Source organism: Nannospalax galili, unplaced genomic scaffold (assembly GCF_000622305.1).
Source record: "Nannospalax galili isolate Female #2095 unplaced genomic scaffold, S.galili_v1.0 scaffold617, whole genome shotgun sequence".
NCBI classification, from domain to species: Eukaryota; Metazoa; Chordata; class Mammalia; order Rodentia; family Spalacidae; genus Nannospalax; species Nannospalax galili.
This window is the reverse complement of record NW_008341872.1, coordinates 1329255-1346345: the sequence shown is the minus strand read 5'-3', so window position 1 is coordinate 1346345 and position 17091 is coordinate 1329255. Positions and strand designations below refer to the sequence as shown.

The following is a 17091-nucleotide window of genomic DNA, read 5'->3' as shown; positions in this document are numbered from 1 at the left end:
AGTTTAGAGACAGATGAATGGTGGCTCCATTAATGAAAGCATTTTTTGAAGACAGAAAAATCTTACTTGGCATAAAAGATGATGTGATCAACTTTGGACTTTCTTGAAGAGAAGTTTGAAGAGTTGGCTTACTGGGTAAAGCTGCCAATCATGTCAGATACGCAGGAATGGGATCATCAGAAGTTGAGTCTGGAGGTGTCTAGAGATAGTAATTTAGGTGATGTGCTCACAGGTGAGAACCTGGGGCCATAGGCATTGACCATCCCTGTGAGAAATCCCATCAGCAGAGTTGAATTTCTCAAACTCACTGCATCCAGAGACAATTTTTACTCACTGGACATGGAGCAACCAATTGAACCTTATGAAAATTCACCCAAAAAAATGTGTGTGTGGGAGAGAAGAGAGAGAGAACGTGGGTACATGTATGCCTGTTTGCATGTGTGTGAATGCACATGTGTGTGCCAATACACATATATGTGTGTATGTGCATGTGAAGGCCCAACCTTGATGTCAGGTGTCATCCTCAAATACCTCCCCCCACCTTATATACTGAGGCAGAGTCTGTCTCTGAACCCCAGCCTTGCCATTTAGGCTAGTCTGGCTAGCCAGCTTGCTCCTGGGATTCCCTGTCCCAACCTCTCACACACTGGGATTACAGGCAGGCTGCCATGGTCTCCGTGCTTTTATGTTCTGGGAATCTGAATTCTAGTCCTCATACCCATGTAGTAGCAGTTTATCCACTAAACTGTCTCCCTTGTCCCTACCATAGTTGCTAAATATTAAAATTAAACAGATTCTCTCAAATTAAAAATTTTTTTCTCCATTTTCCAGTAATTTCTTTTTTGGTGAAAGGGTTCTACTCAGGTATTGCATTGTGAACATTTTTAAAATATGCAGTTTGATAGGTGTGACATATGGATAGACTCATGAAACCATCACCATCAAATAACACATGGATCATGGCCTTTAACATCAGTCTCCATTAACAGGAGCTAGGAGTACTCAGTGAAATGGCTGACTCCGAGATGGCAGAGAGTCAGCCCATCCGAAACATCTTGTAATAGCAGAAAATAAGGAATAACATAACATGATGGGATCCTGCTCCAGTATCAGAAAAGCTGTCTGAAGGTGCTTCCATTCATTAGGCCTAGGACAGGCTGAGCACAAAAATAACCAAATACAATAGTAAACTGTATACTTTTGAAAAAAGAGAACAGATGAGGCTATAAATGAATGAATTCATGAATGCAGGCAGGTTCTCACAGAGGAACACCAAGAACAAATAAGAAAGATGATCTGGAGTTAGAAAATCACTTGACAACCAAACTTCATTAGTAGCTGTGTATTCATCAGCGTTTGAGTCACAACGATTATAATACTTGACAGAAACAACTTAGGGAGGCAAGATATATTCGGGCTCATAGTTTCAGAGGGTTTCTGCCCATTATGGAGGGAAAGAGAGCAGCACAGTTCAATTCATGGTAACAGAGGTGTGTGACAGGGACGGAGGAGAAAAGGGAGAAACAAGGGGCCAGGAATAGCCTTCAAAGGCTTGACCCTAATGACCTAATTCATCCAGTCCAGCTAGGTCCAACTTCCAAAATCTAGAGAATCTCCCTAAATAGTGCCAACAGCTGGGATAAAGCATTCAAACTGTGTTTGTGGGAGATGCTTCAGATTCAAACTCTCACATTCTGCCCCAGCTCTCAAAGGCTCATGACCATATCATAATGCAAAATGCATTTAGGACAGTTTCAAGAGTCTCCAAAGTCTTAACAGTTCCAACACTGTTCAAATATCTAGGTCCAAGAATTTCTACTGAGATTCAAGGCAACTTCTCACCCCTGCATCTTTGCAAAATAAAAATAAAAAATTGTCGCAAACTTCCAGCACATAAAGGCACAGAGCAAACATTCCCATTCCAAAAGAGAGGAAAGGAAGAAGGAAAGATTGGACCAAAGCAAGACTGAAACCCAGCAAAGCAAACTCTAAATCCTGTGGCTCCATGTCTAGCATCGGGGGTTCTCAGTGTCATGATGTGAGCTCCATCAGGCTTGGGTGGTTCTTCCCCTATGGACTTGCCACTAACAGCCCACAGGGCTTCTCTCCTGGACCATCTATGACTAAGAATCTCAACTGAAGCCTAGACTTCTCCTTTACAGCTTCACATATCAGCCTCTCAGCAGCTCCTTGCAGGACATCTGTCTCTGGTACACATTGCCTGGTCTCACTGTCTTTTCTCTAGAATCTTGGTAGAAGCCTCTATGACCCTGTAACTTGAATTCTATATGCTTTTAAAACCAGTACCATGTGGACAATGCCAAGTCTGCTAGTCTGCTTGCGCAGCTACAGGGCTACAGCAGCTTCTAATTGCCCGGGTGGCTGGACTTGGGGAAAAACTGCCTTAGGCAGTTCTGTGTTAGTATGATGCTGTAGAGGCACTCTTTTATCAAAGGAAAACATTTAAAGGTACTAGAGAGAGGCTAGTCAGTAATGTACTTGCCTCACAAGCATGAGAACCTGAGTTTGGTTTCCAGAACCCACATAAAAAAATTGAGGCTTGGTCAGGCATGGTGGCATATATCTTTAATCCCACACACAGGAGTCAGAGGCAGGAAGATCTCTGTGAGTTTGAGGCTAGCCTGGTCTACAAAGTGACAGCTAGGCTAGTTTGGACTACAGGGAATCTCTGTCTCTCTCTCTCTCTCTCTCTCTCTCTCTCGCTCTCTCTCTACCCCCCCCCCCCCCCCCCGTCTCTTTCTCCAGGCTTAGTTACCCATGCATTTAATCTCAGCCCTGGGGAGGTAGAGCCAGGCAGATCCCTGGGGTCTCCAGCCAGCCTAGCATACTTGGAGAGTTACAGGCCAGTGAGAAACTCTGCCAAAAAAAAAAAAGGTAGTGACTGAGAAACAGCACTCAAAGTTGTCCTTTGACCGCCACAAACCTCCACACAAACACACACACACACACACACACACACACACACACACACACACACACACGTGTACCCATACCCACATACAAACACACATACACACACAGACAAGAAACTACTTTGAGTTTTTAGTTTTACAACTGTGGTGGTTTGAATGGGAACATCCCCCATAGGCTACAAATATTTGATCATTTTGTCACCAGTTGGTGGCACTGTTTTGGGAAGTTTTAGGAGGTATGGACCTCCTGGCAGAAAACCTACTGGGGTGAGGCTTTGAGAATTCTTAAGCCTTGCCAGGTTTCCAGTCTCTCTCTGCTTCAAGTGTCTGCTTGAAGATGTGATCACTCGCTTTCTGCTCCGGCCACCTCTGCTGTCATGCCTCACCTGCCATAATGGACCCTTATCCCTGGAACCATAAGCTCAAAATCTTCCTCTTTGAAGTTGCCCTGGTCAGAGGGTGTTATCACAGAATAAGAGAGGTGACTAATATAACACACTACAGACTGTGGTGTGTAGGGTCTTGAAGTTTCTGAAACTCCTTCTAGCCACATTTCCTGTTTGCCTTTAGTGGTACTAATCTCTTTAACTAATTATAGCTTCTTTGAAGCTTTAAACCCTCCTTTTCTGAGCAAAGTGCACATTTTCCCCGTCTTCTATTTGGCTTTTTGCTCCTGATATTTATTTTAAACCTGGTTAAAAGCAGCCAGCAAAAACTACGCCACACTGAAATGTTACACTGTTTTGAAATTTCCTCTACAAAATTAGTATATTACTTTTGAATTTAGCTTTATTTGAAACATCAAGATATGGGGAAAATGTAAGGCAAATGGTCTCCAGTCCAATTCCCAAGAGTCCTGGTTTCCTGTCTGAAACCTCATGATCTTGGCCTTCACTGTCCTCATTTCTATTAGCATTCTGGTCCTTTGCACACTCACCAGAATTGCTCTTATGCTTATAGCATTGAAGGGTTTCTCTAGCCTATGTCTCCAAAGTCTTCCAAACTTTTTCTATAAACCAGTTCCAGAGGCCTAAAAATGATCAAGTTTAATAGGAACATCAACCCCTTGTACCAATTTTCTGGATATAGTTACTTTTGCATAATTCTGGCCATCATATGTGACAGAAACAACCTAAGGGAAGAAAAATTTATTTTGTCTTGCAGTTTAAGAGGCTTCATTCCATCATGGAGGAGAAGGCAAGGCAGAGCAATTCGGTTCATGGTGCAGAAGCCCATAGCAGAGAAAGGCAAGAACCAGGGGCTGCTATAACCTTCAAAGGCTCACCTCTAGTGTCCTATGTCTATTGGCAAGTCTCCATTTCCCAACAATTCTAGAACCCTCCAAAAGATAAAATAGTTCCCCGAGCTAGAGACTAAGTCTTCACAATATGTCTGTTAGGGTCATTTCAGATTAAAACCATAGCAAGTTGCTACATCTGGGAATAACTGTTGGTGAAGGGTATTTATACACAAAGTTTTTCTTCTAAATTTCTTAGTAAGTGAAAGAAAGCAAACCCCTCAATCCAATTAATTATATAGAAAAACTGAGCAATATCTGGACCTGGTGATCAAATTTAACATTACTTGTGAGGGATAAATGATTAGCATGTGCCCTCTTGATGTGATACTCTGGACAAATCACCACTGTTGGGGTCCAGAAAATGATATCCCTAAAACATGGCTCCCTGGTGTACAGATTATTTCATTTCAATTATATTTATTTATTTTGTGTGTATGTACGTGTGTGGGGGGGTACATGTGCCATGGTGCATGTGTGAAGGTCAGGGGATTACTGAAGGGAGTTGGTTCTCTTCCTTCACCATCTTGGAGACTGAATTCAGGTCATAGGGTTTGGTGGTCAGTGCCTTTACCTGCTGAGCTATTTTGCTGGCCCATGAAGATTATTTTAAATTAAGAACCTTTGGAAAATAGCAGGTGATGGAAGGGGCTTTACACTGATAGTTATTTGCTTAAAGACTGGACCTACTAAAAAGGAGATAATTGCCTTTGGTCGCTTCCTTGAGTTTTTATTAACAAATTCATGTCTGCACGAAGATTAGAGAATGAAATCACACCTGGGCAGACTTTTTTTTTTTCAATCTACTGTTAGTTTCATAGACCAATTCAATTCTATAATAGTTTATAAGCTATGCCTGAGCACTGAACCCATTCGTTCAGCTAAAATCATTTATTATCTCTCAAAAAAAAATTTCCAAATTCCCCACCTCTCTTTCCCTTGTTAAGAAAGGTATACAGCCTCCAGCGTTCACTGGCTTATGAAGTAATCATACTCCTGTGATTGTCCCCCAGGCACATGAATACCTCATCTGCTGTCAGTTCATCCCAGTAAATCTTCAGAAGAAAAAACAATCAGGAGAGGCTCTTTAAAACCTCTCTCTAAAAGTCACTGAAAACAAGAGAAGAGCCACCCAAAAGCCTAGCCTGACCCTGTTCTATAAGCAAACATGCTGCAAAGGACATCATCAGGGCAGCTGACACACTGAAAGATGGTGGTATTACACAGAATTTATGACCCTGATCACTCAACTGTGGTTATGGAAGGCACTCGAAGCAGACAGCCACGTTACATTTAACTTGTCCCCAATGGCTCAGGAAGAAAAGCCATTTTATTTTTTGGTGTGGGGGAGAAGAGAACCACATGGATTAAAATGTTAACAATACCTAAGCCTGAATAAACATTATTATTGAAATTTGAAATTTTTTTAAAACTTAAAGTATTTTCTTATTTTTATTTTATGTGTATGAGGGAATTGCCTGCATGTTTGTGAGTGCACCCGTGTTGTGCAATGCCGTGGAGGTCAGGAGAGGGCTTCAGGTTCCCCTGGAACTGGAATTAAGGATGGTTTGTAGCTGCCATGTGTGTGCTGGGAATCGAACCCGGATCCTCTGCAAGAGCAATCAGTGCTCTTAACCGCTGAGCCATCTCCCTAGCCCAAAACTTGAAATTTTTACCTTTAAAACTTTTAAGAGTTTTCTGTTACTTCCAAATAAAACATTATCAAAGAGGGAATGAGGAAGAGATTCATTTACTACTACTCTACCCATGAAAGTTACAAAGAATACAAGGATCCATAAATGCAGAGATATAATTCTTCTTTTTTTCATATTTTATTTCTTGGAAGAAAGTGAGTTGTTAGGTAACAAGAAGAATTAAAAATATTCATGTTTGATTCTAACAAAACTTACCCTAAGGAAATAATTGTGAGTAGAAAGATTTATCTGTATGGACTTTCAAAGTGCCTTTTGATTCTAAATAAAATTATCGATAAGGAAATAACTATGAGAAGTAAGATTTATCTATATGGATTTTTGAAGTACTTTACTTACAAAAGAGAAGTATTTGGAAATCTAAAAACAAAAGACTAATTAATGAATTATGGTTCATGCAAACTGGAATTCAATGTACCCATTCCATAATTATCCCTAAGTGTATCACATAATGACATGGGGATATCACTAAATGAGAAAAGTTTACAAAACAGTACATCAAGTATTCCAGTTATGAAACACTCATTACTCAGTAAAATGGACTAGATGAATATATCAAAATAGAACTATAACCTTTTTGCATATTCCTCTGTTTTCCAAGTTTTACACATGTGCTTTGAAATGAAACAACGATGTTACTTCTAAAAATGCCTCAAAATCCAACAGTCCCCACCACAACTTTCACTCTTCAGTTTATTGCATTTTAGTTTAGACTCTTAAACATAGTTTTCCAAATCTATACACAAAACTAGAACTCTTTTAGTGGTTTAGATAATCAATCATAGGTGCAAAAAGGTTGTTTAAAGCTTGCTTAACAGAGAAACTGATATTCCAAGAACAACTTTTAGTGAAAGAAGGCACTCTGCCTTTGGGCTTCCTTCCCTTCACTACCACTTTCTATCTTCGTCCTCATGAGAACTGGAGGAAATGAAGAAATACAAAGAATGCCTACATCCTTTAAACACTTCACTCCTTTCAACAAACAGTGTTAGTCTTTTCACCTATGATGATTAGACCTTTAAAAAGGTGCTTGATGCTGCTGCCAATCAAAGGAAATAAGATAATATCATTAGATACTTTCCCTCTAATCTGAAGGGTGTCACTTCCTACTATTCCAGTCACTTAAATAAAAATGACCAATCTTAAATTGCTTCCTTGATATTTTCACTTCGTTCTCAAAAAGGCACTTTAACTCCAAAGATCAAAAGCCACTTACCCCATCAATTTCTTACCGATTTTTCCACTTCAACAAGTATACTAAACACAGTATTACTAAGAGGCAATGCCTTATTTAATTTAAAGCAGCCTTTATTCCCGTATTACAATAGAAGTGAGAACAAAAATCTAAGCAATGAGTACACACACACACACACACACACACACATAGCATAGATGTCTTTATTCTGGCATGTGGATGTATGGTAAATATTTATTTGAAAGTAATAAAAGTATATTTCACATCTACATATGGATATATTAGAAGCAACTGCATTTCTTCTTTGAGGTGTATCCTGAAGGTAGGGCCTCACCCATGCTAGGCAAGTACTTTACCCTGAGAATTATTCTCAGCTCTTTTTCTGTTTTTCATTGTGAGACACAGTCTTGCTAAATTGCTCAAGCTGGCCTTGAACTCACTCGAGTCCAGGTAGGTTTTGAACTTGTGATCTTCCTACCTTAGCCTCCTTAGTAGCTAGGATTATAGACCTGCACCACCAGGTCTAGCTACAAATTTCATTTTATAGCCTTTTTAGGTTTCATTATAGTGAGGTCACTCTCAGCTTAGTTGGATGCTAATGCCACTTCCCTATTCCTGGGCCGTGCCCTGTTCACGTCTTAACTTTCTTTCTTTAAAAAGACTTAAGACTTTATTATGTGTATGTGTGGGTATGTGCTCATAAGTGCAGGGGCCCATGGAGGCCAGACGCTTCACTTCCTCCTGGAGCTGGAGTTACATACAGGTGGTTGTCAGTTGCCAGAATTCAGGTCCTTGCAAGAGCAGTATGTGCTCTTAACCACTGAGCCAGCTCTCTAGCCTCCCACCCCTTTTCACTTCTTGAGCTCCAAGAAGCAAACATTGGGCCAGTGACAAGGATCATCAGGTAGAGACAATCATTAACAAGCCTGAGGACCTGGGTTTAATCCCTGGAACCCGTGTGGTGGAATGAAGGAACTAACAAGATGTCCTCTGACTTCTATACAAGTGCCATGGTATGTGTCTGACCAAATGTGCAAACACACACACACACACAAACACACGGAATAATAATAATAATAGAATAAGAAACAAGTGTCGGACAGTAACTGTGGTCTGATGAGGTTACTCTCCCCATGAGACAGTCAGATGGACAAAGCCCTACTGATATTATTAGAGGGGAGAACAAGGATTTTTAAAACAATCTCTGCAGTTGCCATCTTGTTTGTTTTCATGTTTCTTATCTCCAAGAAACTTACTCCTGTGCCTTGAGTAACAGGGGTCTTCTGAGAACTCCCTCTTCTCTCATTCCTTTCCCCAGTCACACAGGCAGCTAAACCATCAGGCTTAATGTACCATTAACTTCTTGTTTTTCTAAAGCAAACCACTTGCTACAAATAATCTACGTATACAGTAATTTGATGAGGCATTTTGGAATTTGTTCCTTCTTATGTTGTTCAATATTTGATTAAACACATTGTTTTTAGGAATAGATGGTCAACACAAACATTTGGTTGCCAAGCATCCTAAATATTTACATTTATGAGGATGATCCTTAGAAAATACAGGAACTGAAAACCAGACCTACCAGATTTTGTATAAAGAAGTAAAACGACTTACTTTTCAAAGATTATGTATTTTTATTATGCATATTACATATTTTATTTCTAGAAATACCATGTTTATATTATAAAGTAGCCTTTCAAATTTCTGAAATAAAATTAATTTTTAAAGAAATATTGTGCTCTGGATATTTTAAATTATTTTTTGTGTATGATGCATGTCTGCATGTGTGTTTATGTGTGAGTAGAGGCTCATTGTGTGTCACGGTGCATGTGTGAAGGTCAGGGGACAACCTTGGGTGTCAGTCCTCATCTCCCACCTTGTTTGAGATCTCTACTGCTGCTTTGCCCCTGCCTATGCCAGGCTAGTTGGCCCACTTGCTTCTGGGGATTCTCCTATCCCTGACTCTCATCGTGCCAAGTGAACATTGGGATTATAGACCCGAGTTACACACCTGAGTTCTAGAAATTCAAACTTGGGACCTCACACTTGTCCAGCAGGTACTTTGTCCACTGAGCCATTTCCCTAGGCCTCAATATTTTACAAGGTCATTTTCTTATCATTTGTTTTCCAACATTTCCTTCTCATGTGTCAGCATTTCAAAAGCATTCTCCTTTGAATTTAAAATTAGAAATTTTAAGAAACAACTTCAGTATTGTGGACAGATAAAGAAATATAGAGGACAAGAGGACAAGAGAAACAGCAGTACACTACTACCCACACTGGATCACTGCCCAAAGAGGACACCCTGGACATCTTTCCAAATTCTTCACTTTGTGACACATCGACAGGGCAACACAATCTTACAAGTTGTTTAGTATTTACCACCTTACATGAGCATTTCTTTGCAGCTGTCCAGCTCTATCACTGTCTTCTGAAGTTTTAATCCAAGCGCCTCTACCTGACACTGTAAATCTGAAATGAGACAGTGAGTTCATCTCATTAGTACACATGAAACGTCCAGTATTTTCTTTTTTTTAATAAATAATTTATTGAGAATTTCATACACACATATAAGGTGATTTGATCAAATCCATGCTCACCCCCTCCCCTCTAACTCCTCCCAAATCTCCCCATCACTTTTTTCTGATAACTTCATGTATTCTTTCTTCTTCTTTGATTGATTTATTTTTATGGGGCTTTTGGCTACTCTAACATTCCCCTCTCTGAAAAGGTAACCCTAAAATCTTTTAAGGATTAGATAAAAACTCCTAAATACTTTCAAAATTTTTGGCCTTTGGAACAGAGCATGTTGCTAAGAGGCCCAAGGACATTTTGACCTTTAGCCAAGAAATTGGCTATTTTTCTTTGGGGTCTTCTTACCCTAACTGCCTAGCCAATTCCTACCTCCTATCCAGGTATTTTCAAAACATAAACAACATTCTTTTAAAGTTCCCCTTCTGCTTCTAAAGCATTACACTGCTGTGTCTTCTCCTTTGCCTGCATGGTCATATGTCATGGCCTACTCAACCCTCTGTATTATAACACTGCATAGAATTAATGGGTCTTCACAGATCTGTTTTGCCAGCCTCTTTCTGCCCTTAACATCATGCTAGTTTCTGAACACCTAATAGGCTAAACTTTACTAATGTTTTCAAAGGAAATGTATGCAGTTGGCACACTCCATGAATTTCTGATCATATGGCTCATTTCTGAAATACTTGGTTGTCCATACTCACTCTTCTGTTCCTGAACCAACACTGAGTCCTCAGGTGGAATTGAAAAGAATGATTTGTGTGCCAGGCTCACAGATGGGAATTTGTTTACTTTGGGTAGAATCTGCAGGGCATGTTAATGACTTTAAAAGTCCAGAGAATACTGCAGGAAATCAGTTTCCACAGTCTTCAACTGGGAATTTAGACAACATTTGAAAAGGATTATTCAGGAAGCTGTGCCTAATGTGTGCAGATGCAGAACTGAAACCCAAGCAGAAAGAGCAAGGGGCCTGGCTTACCTAAGTCCTGCCTCTAGGTTCCCTGTGAGAGCTGTGAACCCTAGTCCCACTGACAGCCTCGTGGTACTTATTCTTCAGGAATCATTTAAGGTAGGAAATGAAATTAGATGGATGAACCCACTGGTTTATATAGAAAAAGTAATTCAAAACACAAGGAATTATAATTAAAAAATTTTTAGTTTATTATTTTTTTTATGTGTATGCGTGTATTGCCTGCATGTAGGTAAGTGCACCTGTGTCGTGCAATGCCCGCGGAGGTCAGAATAGGCTGTCGGATCCCCTGGAACTGGAGTTACGGACAGTTGTTAGCTGCCATGTGGGTGCTGGGATTCGAACCTGGGTCTTCTGCAAGAACAACCAATGTTCTTAACCGCTGAGTCATCTCTCCAGCCCCAGAAATTATCATTTTTATGTACTATCCACCTCAAGAGTTTTAGTAACTTATTTTACAATAAAGCTTAAAATGGATTATGCAGTTGTACAGATGTATCAAACCTTTACACAAATCTTCAATCAGATTCCTTATCTTTTTCTTTTCACAATGATCCAGTTCCCTGAATCAGAAAGCAAACTTATTCTACACAAAAGTTCTTATAAGAATTTTCCAGACATATAAGTCATTGTTTATATAAATGGAGGGTTACTTTCAGATACGTTATTTTAAATTACTTTAACAAGCATACAAAAATTATGTGTCTATCATGTACATGTTTTGAATTATGTATACATTATTGAATGAGTAAGTCAAGCTTATTAATACATGCCTTATACCAATACATTTTTGAGGTGAGAACACTTTAATTTTTCTTCTAAAGATTTTCAAGTATGCAGTACTTTATTATTAACTGTAGCCACTATGCTGTACAATAGAGCTCTTGAACTTAACCACCTAGCTAAATGAAAGGTTTTTATCCTTTGACTAACGATTTACATACATTATTTAACTTTAAATGGCCCATAGGTTCTAATCATCCTAGCACTTTGTCTGGTTCTTTCAATCAGTGAATCAATCAACCAGTCAGCATCAAACTGACCGAAGATGCTTAACTCTGCTAAGGGGATGGCCCCTCAAAGCAGATTCAATTATATACTTACTAACAATATTTTCAGGGTACATTTTTTTCCCATTGCTGTAAGGAAAGAGAAAATAACATGCAGCATATTTTTTAGTAATAACCTTTACAAAATAGAAACCTTATTATGAATGTTCTGTAACGTGTTGTTTTGTTATTAAGCTTGAGTTTGCTCACTGAGCTCTTCACAGAGGCACTGCCAACAGGTTTTGACTCATACTCTGAAGAATGAACAGGGAAAAAGCTGATGTTTGCTGATGGTACTAAGTCCAGGTACTAAGCATGGTGCTTTTTCCTGCATCATTTCATTTTTGGTGACAACTACCAGGACTAAGAGGTAGGCAATTTGTTTTTACAAGTGAAGAGTGAAAGTACCTTACTAAAGTTCACTCAGTGAGTTAAGAAATAATTCTGTGATTCAGACTCAGTTCTGCCTGATTTCTAAGTCCTTCTTGCTCACATTGACTCTTGGACCATAAAAGCTTCAAAGGGAATAGTGTATTTGTCCATTAAAGTGTGGTGAGTATTGCTGTATATCAGTTATTATATCCACAGAATTTTTAAAGAGTTATACTTAAGTAGACATATTATTTTATTAATGAAAGATACTGATACAGATGTGGTATCCTTGTGACTAATTTTGCGAGACCAACATTATACAGCACAACCGTGCTTTCTTACTGAATGTCCTTTGCTGCTTCTGTCAGCCTGTCATCCTAAACTAGATGAAGCATGGATTGAACCCATATGATAAAAAACTCGTACTTGGTATGTAAGTTTTATGTAATTAATTTTCAGTTACCTGAGAATTAGTAGAACAGCAGATGGTAAAAACAGGCACTAATTCAAAACCCACTTGTTAGCATTAAAAAGAATTCTGAGGCTCACATTTGAATAGGTCTGTGCATCATAGTTCTAGAATTTCCCAGGTTCTAAGTAAAATAAACTGTGTTACCACGACCCTCCCCGAGAGGAAAGGCAGCTGTCCTGCTTCCAGCGTTAGTCTCTCTGCTGGTCCACCTACATTTTTTTCTCTCCTTGATTTCAAATAAACATAGATCAGCCTTTAGTTCACAGAGAACAACAAGCAGAGAAGCCACTTCCCCCCAAATTATTTACCACAGGTCTGACAGCAGCTCTGAAAATCGGGAAAGTAAATAAATGTTTTCCTTTAAAAAACAAGAGCCCTTGTAGGCTGTCACAGGAAATAAGCAGAAACAGAAATATAAACAATGCCAACCAAGAAACCTTTTTATTTAAGCAGAACTGATACCACATAGAGTTGAGAAAATACAATTCATTATGAATAACTCACAATGCAAAAAGCACCCTAGTGTGTTACTAAGAGTTGATTTATGGCTGCTTTTCCTTTTTTGGTTATATTTTTTGTAATCAGGAAGTGCTGAGGGCTATTGTTTTTAAAAACACAACAAGGGACACATCTTTGTGTTCTGGATGATGTGTAAGCATCCCACAGGCTTATTAAAGGTTGTGGCAGACTAGCAGTGTCCTTTGTTTTCAGAAGCAGAGTGCCCAGTTCCTGTCCTTAATAAATAAAGGAACACGGGAGGATAGGCAGCAAAGACCAAGCCACCTGCACAAAACAGCTCCTTCAGTTTCTGAGGCGAGGAGTTCTTAAATAAGCGCATTGTTCTGTGCAGTCCTTCTCTATAGTCAAACAAATCCAACTTCAATTTTCTGTCATTCAGCATGACATTGGATTATGAGGCAAAGGCCCTGAATGCCTACAAAAAGAAGGAAGTACTGGCTTTAAACACCATGCAGATGTAGGGTGGAACCCATGGAAACAATCCAAAATTTACAACAGCACATTTTACTATTCTGTGACTGCGTTCTTTGCAGATATTAAATAAGAAGCAAATGATTTTAAATGAACAAAACAAAAAAAGAGAGCTCTTAGCCTCTCTTCATATGAAGCCAGCTGCTTGCTGGATAGCATTACACAGGCACCAGATCTGCAATAATTAGTCATTTAAAAGAATCCTGTTATTCTGAAAGGTTTTGAGAAACTGCACATACTAAAGGTACTCATGGTTAACTATTTTATAGGAAGATGGGAAACTTTAATAGTCACTTGGAGGGCATAATCATAGGCATACTATAACAGGAGAAAATAAATAAAACCTGTATAGAAGAAAATAAATAAAACCTGTAAAGTAGAAAGAGCTTTCAAGCTGAAAAATCTCCCGATAAAGAAAACACCCCAAATTTAAAATTGTGTTTCAAAGTACTATTTGGAGGAAAACACCTCAATGTACAAGCAGTAGAATGGAAGAATAAGGAGGCAGAAGAACTGGCAGCCAGGGACCCTGGGTAAATACGGTTTTAGTCCATAATATTTGACAATTGTCATTTCAGAGTTAAGATGATCTCATTGATGACTCTATATAACAGAAACTATTTGTTTCAACACAAGAAATGAATTTCAAGCAGAAAAAACATGAAGGATGTATACATCTCTCTCTATATATACTTGTATATATATTACTCCTGATATATATATATATATATATAACTTGTAGAGATAACTGAAGTAAAAACAACCCTCAACCTGCCAACACACTGGAACACTTGTGTGCGAGTCCTCAGGCCAGACTGCCTATCACCAATCCTGCCTCTGTTTCCTGGGGCTGTTTGACCTTAGGTACCTCTGTATAGGATTTTTCTCAGCCTTCAGTGATTTCATATGTGTGTGTGGAAGGACAGTGACATGCACATCCTGAACACCAGCTGTTATGGTGGTAGCATTAAGGCCACTCCTTCAATTTTGCTCTCAATTTCTCACCTTAAGGACTTTGTTCTTACACATGAACATGATGTCACCATAAACCATCTCTGTATAAGAAAGAGTAAAATTTGGGGTTTAATTACATTTTTTCTTTAACAGTTTATTTGCAAAATGTTAACATTTGTTAAGTATGGGTAATAAAATCACACGCATGCCACATTATTTTCTGCTTTTAAGATTTTCTAAAAATTTACTTTTTGCTGGAGAGATGGCTCACTGATTAAGAGCACTGGCTCTTCATGCAGAGAGCCCGGGTTTGATTCCCAGCACTCACATGGCAGCTAACAACCATCTGTAACTCCAGTTCCAGGGGAATCCAATGCTCTCTTCTGACCTCCGTGGGCATTTCATGACACAGGTGCACTCACACACATGCAAGCAATACACTCATACACATAAAATGAAAAATAACTAAATAAATTTTTTTATTTTATGTGTATGAGTGTTTTATCTGCATGTACGGAGGTGCACCACTTGCCTGGATGATAGTTAGCCATGTGGATGGATGCTAGGAACCTAACCCAGGTCCTCTGCAAGAGTACGAAGTGCTCTTAACCGCTTGGCTATCTCTCCAACACCTGACATTTGTATACACATATATTGTTTTGAGAGTGGCCTTGCTTGCAAGAGTCACAACTGTGCATGTTCTATATTAAGAAGGTTAATCAAGTGTACCCAAGGCACAAAAGAAAACAAACCAGAAAGGAGAAGAAAACCTGCTCAGGGTGGGACCAAATAAAGCTGAAACAGCAAATAATAGCAACTGCTTGATCTGATGCATAGAGTAGAGAAACTGAATTGTAGTTGGAGAGGAACATACTAACAAGGAAGGCTGTTTTGGTGTTGAAGAAGGGTGATACAGAGGCATGTCATTTACATTTGAGAATGACCATTCAAAGGGTATCTGTGCTGGGAATGTAATGTGTGGCTTTTAACCTGTATCTTATATGTGAAAAAAAATTACACATTTTGCAATTTTTTTTTTTAAATTGCACAAGTTACCTAGGTAAGATAACTCTGCTTGGCTGGCAAAAAGTTAGGATAAAGAACAGAAAACTGTGATTTTTATCTCTAGAATTTCAATTAGGGTACAATGCAAACATGTTATTTCTTTTTTTAAAAATTTAGTTATTATTTTTATTTTATGTGTATGAGTGTATTGCCTGCATGTATGTAAGTGCACCTGTGTAATACAATGCCCACAGAGGTCAGAAAAGGGCAACAGATTATCCTGGAACTGGAGCTACAGATGGTTGTTAGTTGCCATGTGGTGCTGGGAATTGAACCTGGGTCCTCTGCAATAGCAGCCAGTGCTCTTAACTATCAAGCCATCTCTCCAGCCCCCTCATGCTACTTCTTAAAGCATACAATACTAACATGATATTTTTAAATTAAAAAAATAAGAACAGCAAACTGGGGAAAGGTTGTACAGGCTGTTGAACTGTGGCCAGAGGCTGGATACACAGTGGGCAGAGACTGCCAGGGTAATTCTGGCTGTGGAGACAGAGGCAGAAGTGTGACTGGAGGGAGAAGCTGAGATCCTCCACAGGGGTCCTGGAGTTCCACCTCCTCTACTGCCTGGGGGAGTGACAACATGGGAAGGCCACAAGTGCAGTGCTGAACTCCAGGCAGGGTAGCTGACAGGCATGGCCAGGAAGAGGTCATCAAGTGGCAAAGGTAAACACAAGTGGGGGAGCCCTCCAAACCTCACAGAGCCTTAGTCAGGCAAAATCCCAGAGATGAATTTGCAACTGGCAGGAGGGAGGCTTTCAGACTGAGGAACTCTGGTAGAACATCTCAGCAGAAAGGACACACTGATTTTGTTCAGATTGCTGAGGCTAACAGCCCTTACCCTCAACTGCAGAAACTGCTACAACTGAAGGAGAAAGAAGCCACATTTGCCCCAACTAGGAAGAAATACTGTGGTGAACACGGCCTCTATTTTGTTTTAATTCTTTTTTTTTTCTCTCTTTATGCTTTTGTACTTTGTTTAGTTGCTTTGTTTTAGCTTGTATCTCATGTGAATAGGTTTTTATGACTTCACTTTCTCTGTCTATTCTAGAAGATTTTCTCTATTTCTTCTCAGCACTCTCATTCATTCCTCACTCTCTTCTCTCTGTTTTCTCATTCCTTCCACATTTTACTACTTAATTACTAAAACCTTTACCTCTAAGATATTATCAACTAGTTTTTTCCCAATCAGCATCCTATATTGATATATCTGAACCTTATTGGGGACATGAGTGAAATGCACAAATTTCTTCTATACAAGTTAACACCAGTAGTGCTGACAAGTCACTGTATCTCTTTCTGAAGTTGGATTTCCCTCTAAATAGTAGTTAGGAACATAAATTCAAGTGACGATAACTTACCATGAAGACCCATGTAAAAGAAAGAAAAATGTGAAAAAACAAAAAAAGTAAAACCTGAACATCCAGCCCCAAATACAAGCAGGAAATACAGAAAAATATAAGAAAAGACATTGCCATGACACCTTGACAAGCCCGTAATTCCTCAGAACCAGAAACAAAAGATAATGGGTAAAATAGGTGAAATGT

The 17091-nt window shown here is 39.2% G+C and overlaps 1 protein-coding gene across 1 annotated transcript in view; it reads right to left on the bottom strand.

The window, feature by feature from the left end:
• The window catches only part of Lekr1 (leucine, glutamate and lysine rich 1), a 203544-nt gene that overhangs the window by 64401 nt on the left and 122052 nt on the right, over positions 1–17091 (bottom strand). The window contains exon 6 of the mRNA XM_029565586.1: positions 9531–9612. Coding sequence (XP_029421446.1) covers positions 9531–9612 — 82 coding nt within the window. The remainder of the gene's footprint in view (positions 1–9530; positions 9613–17091) is intronic.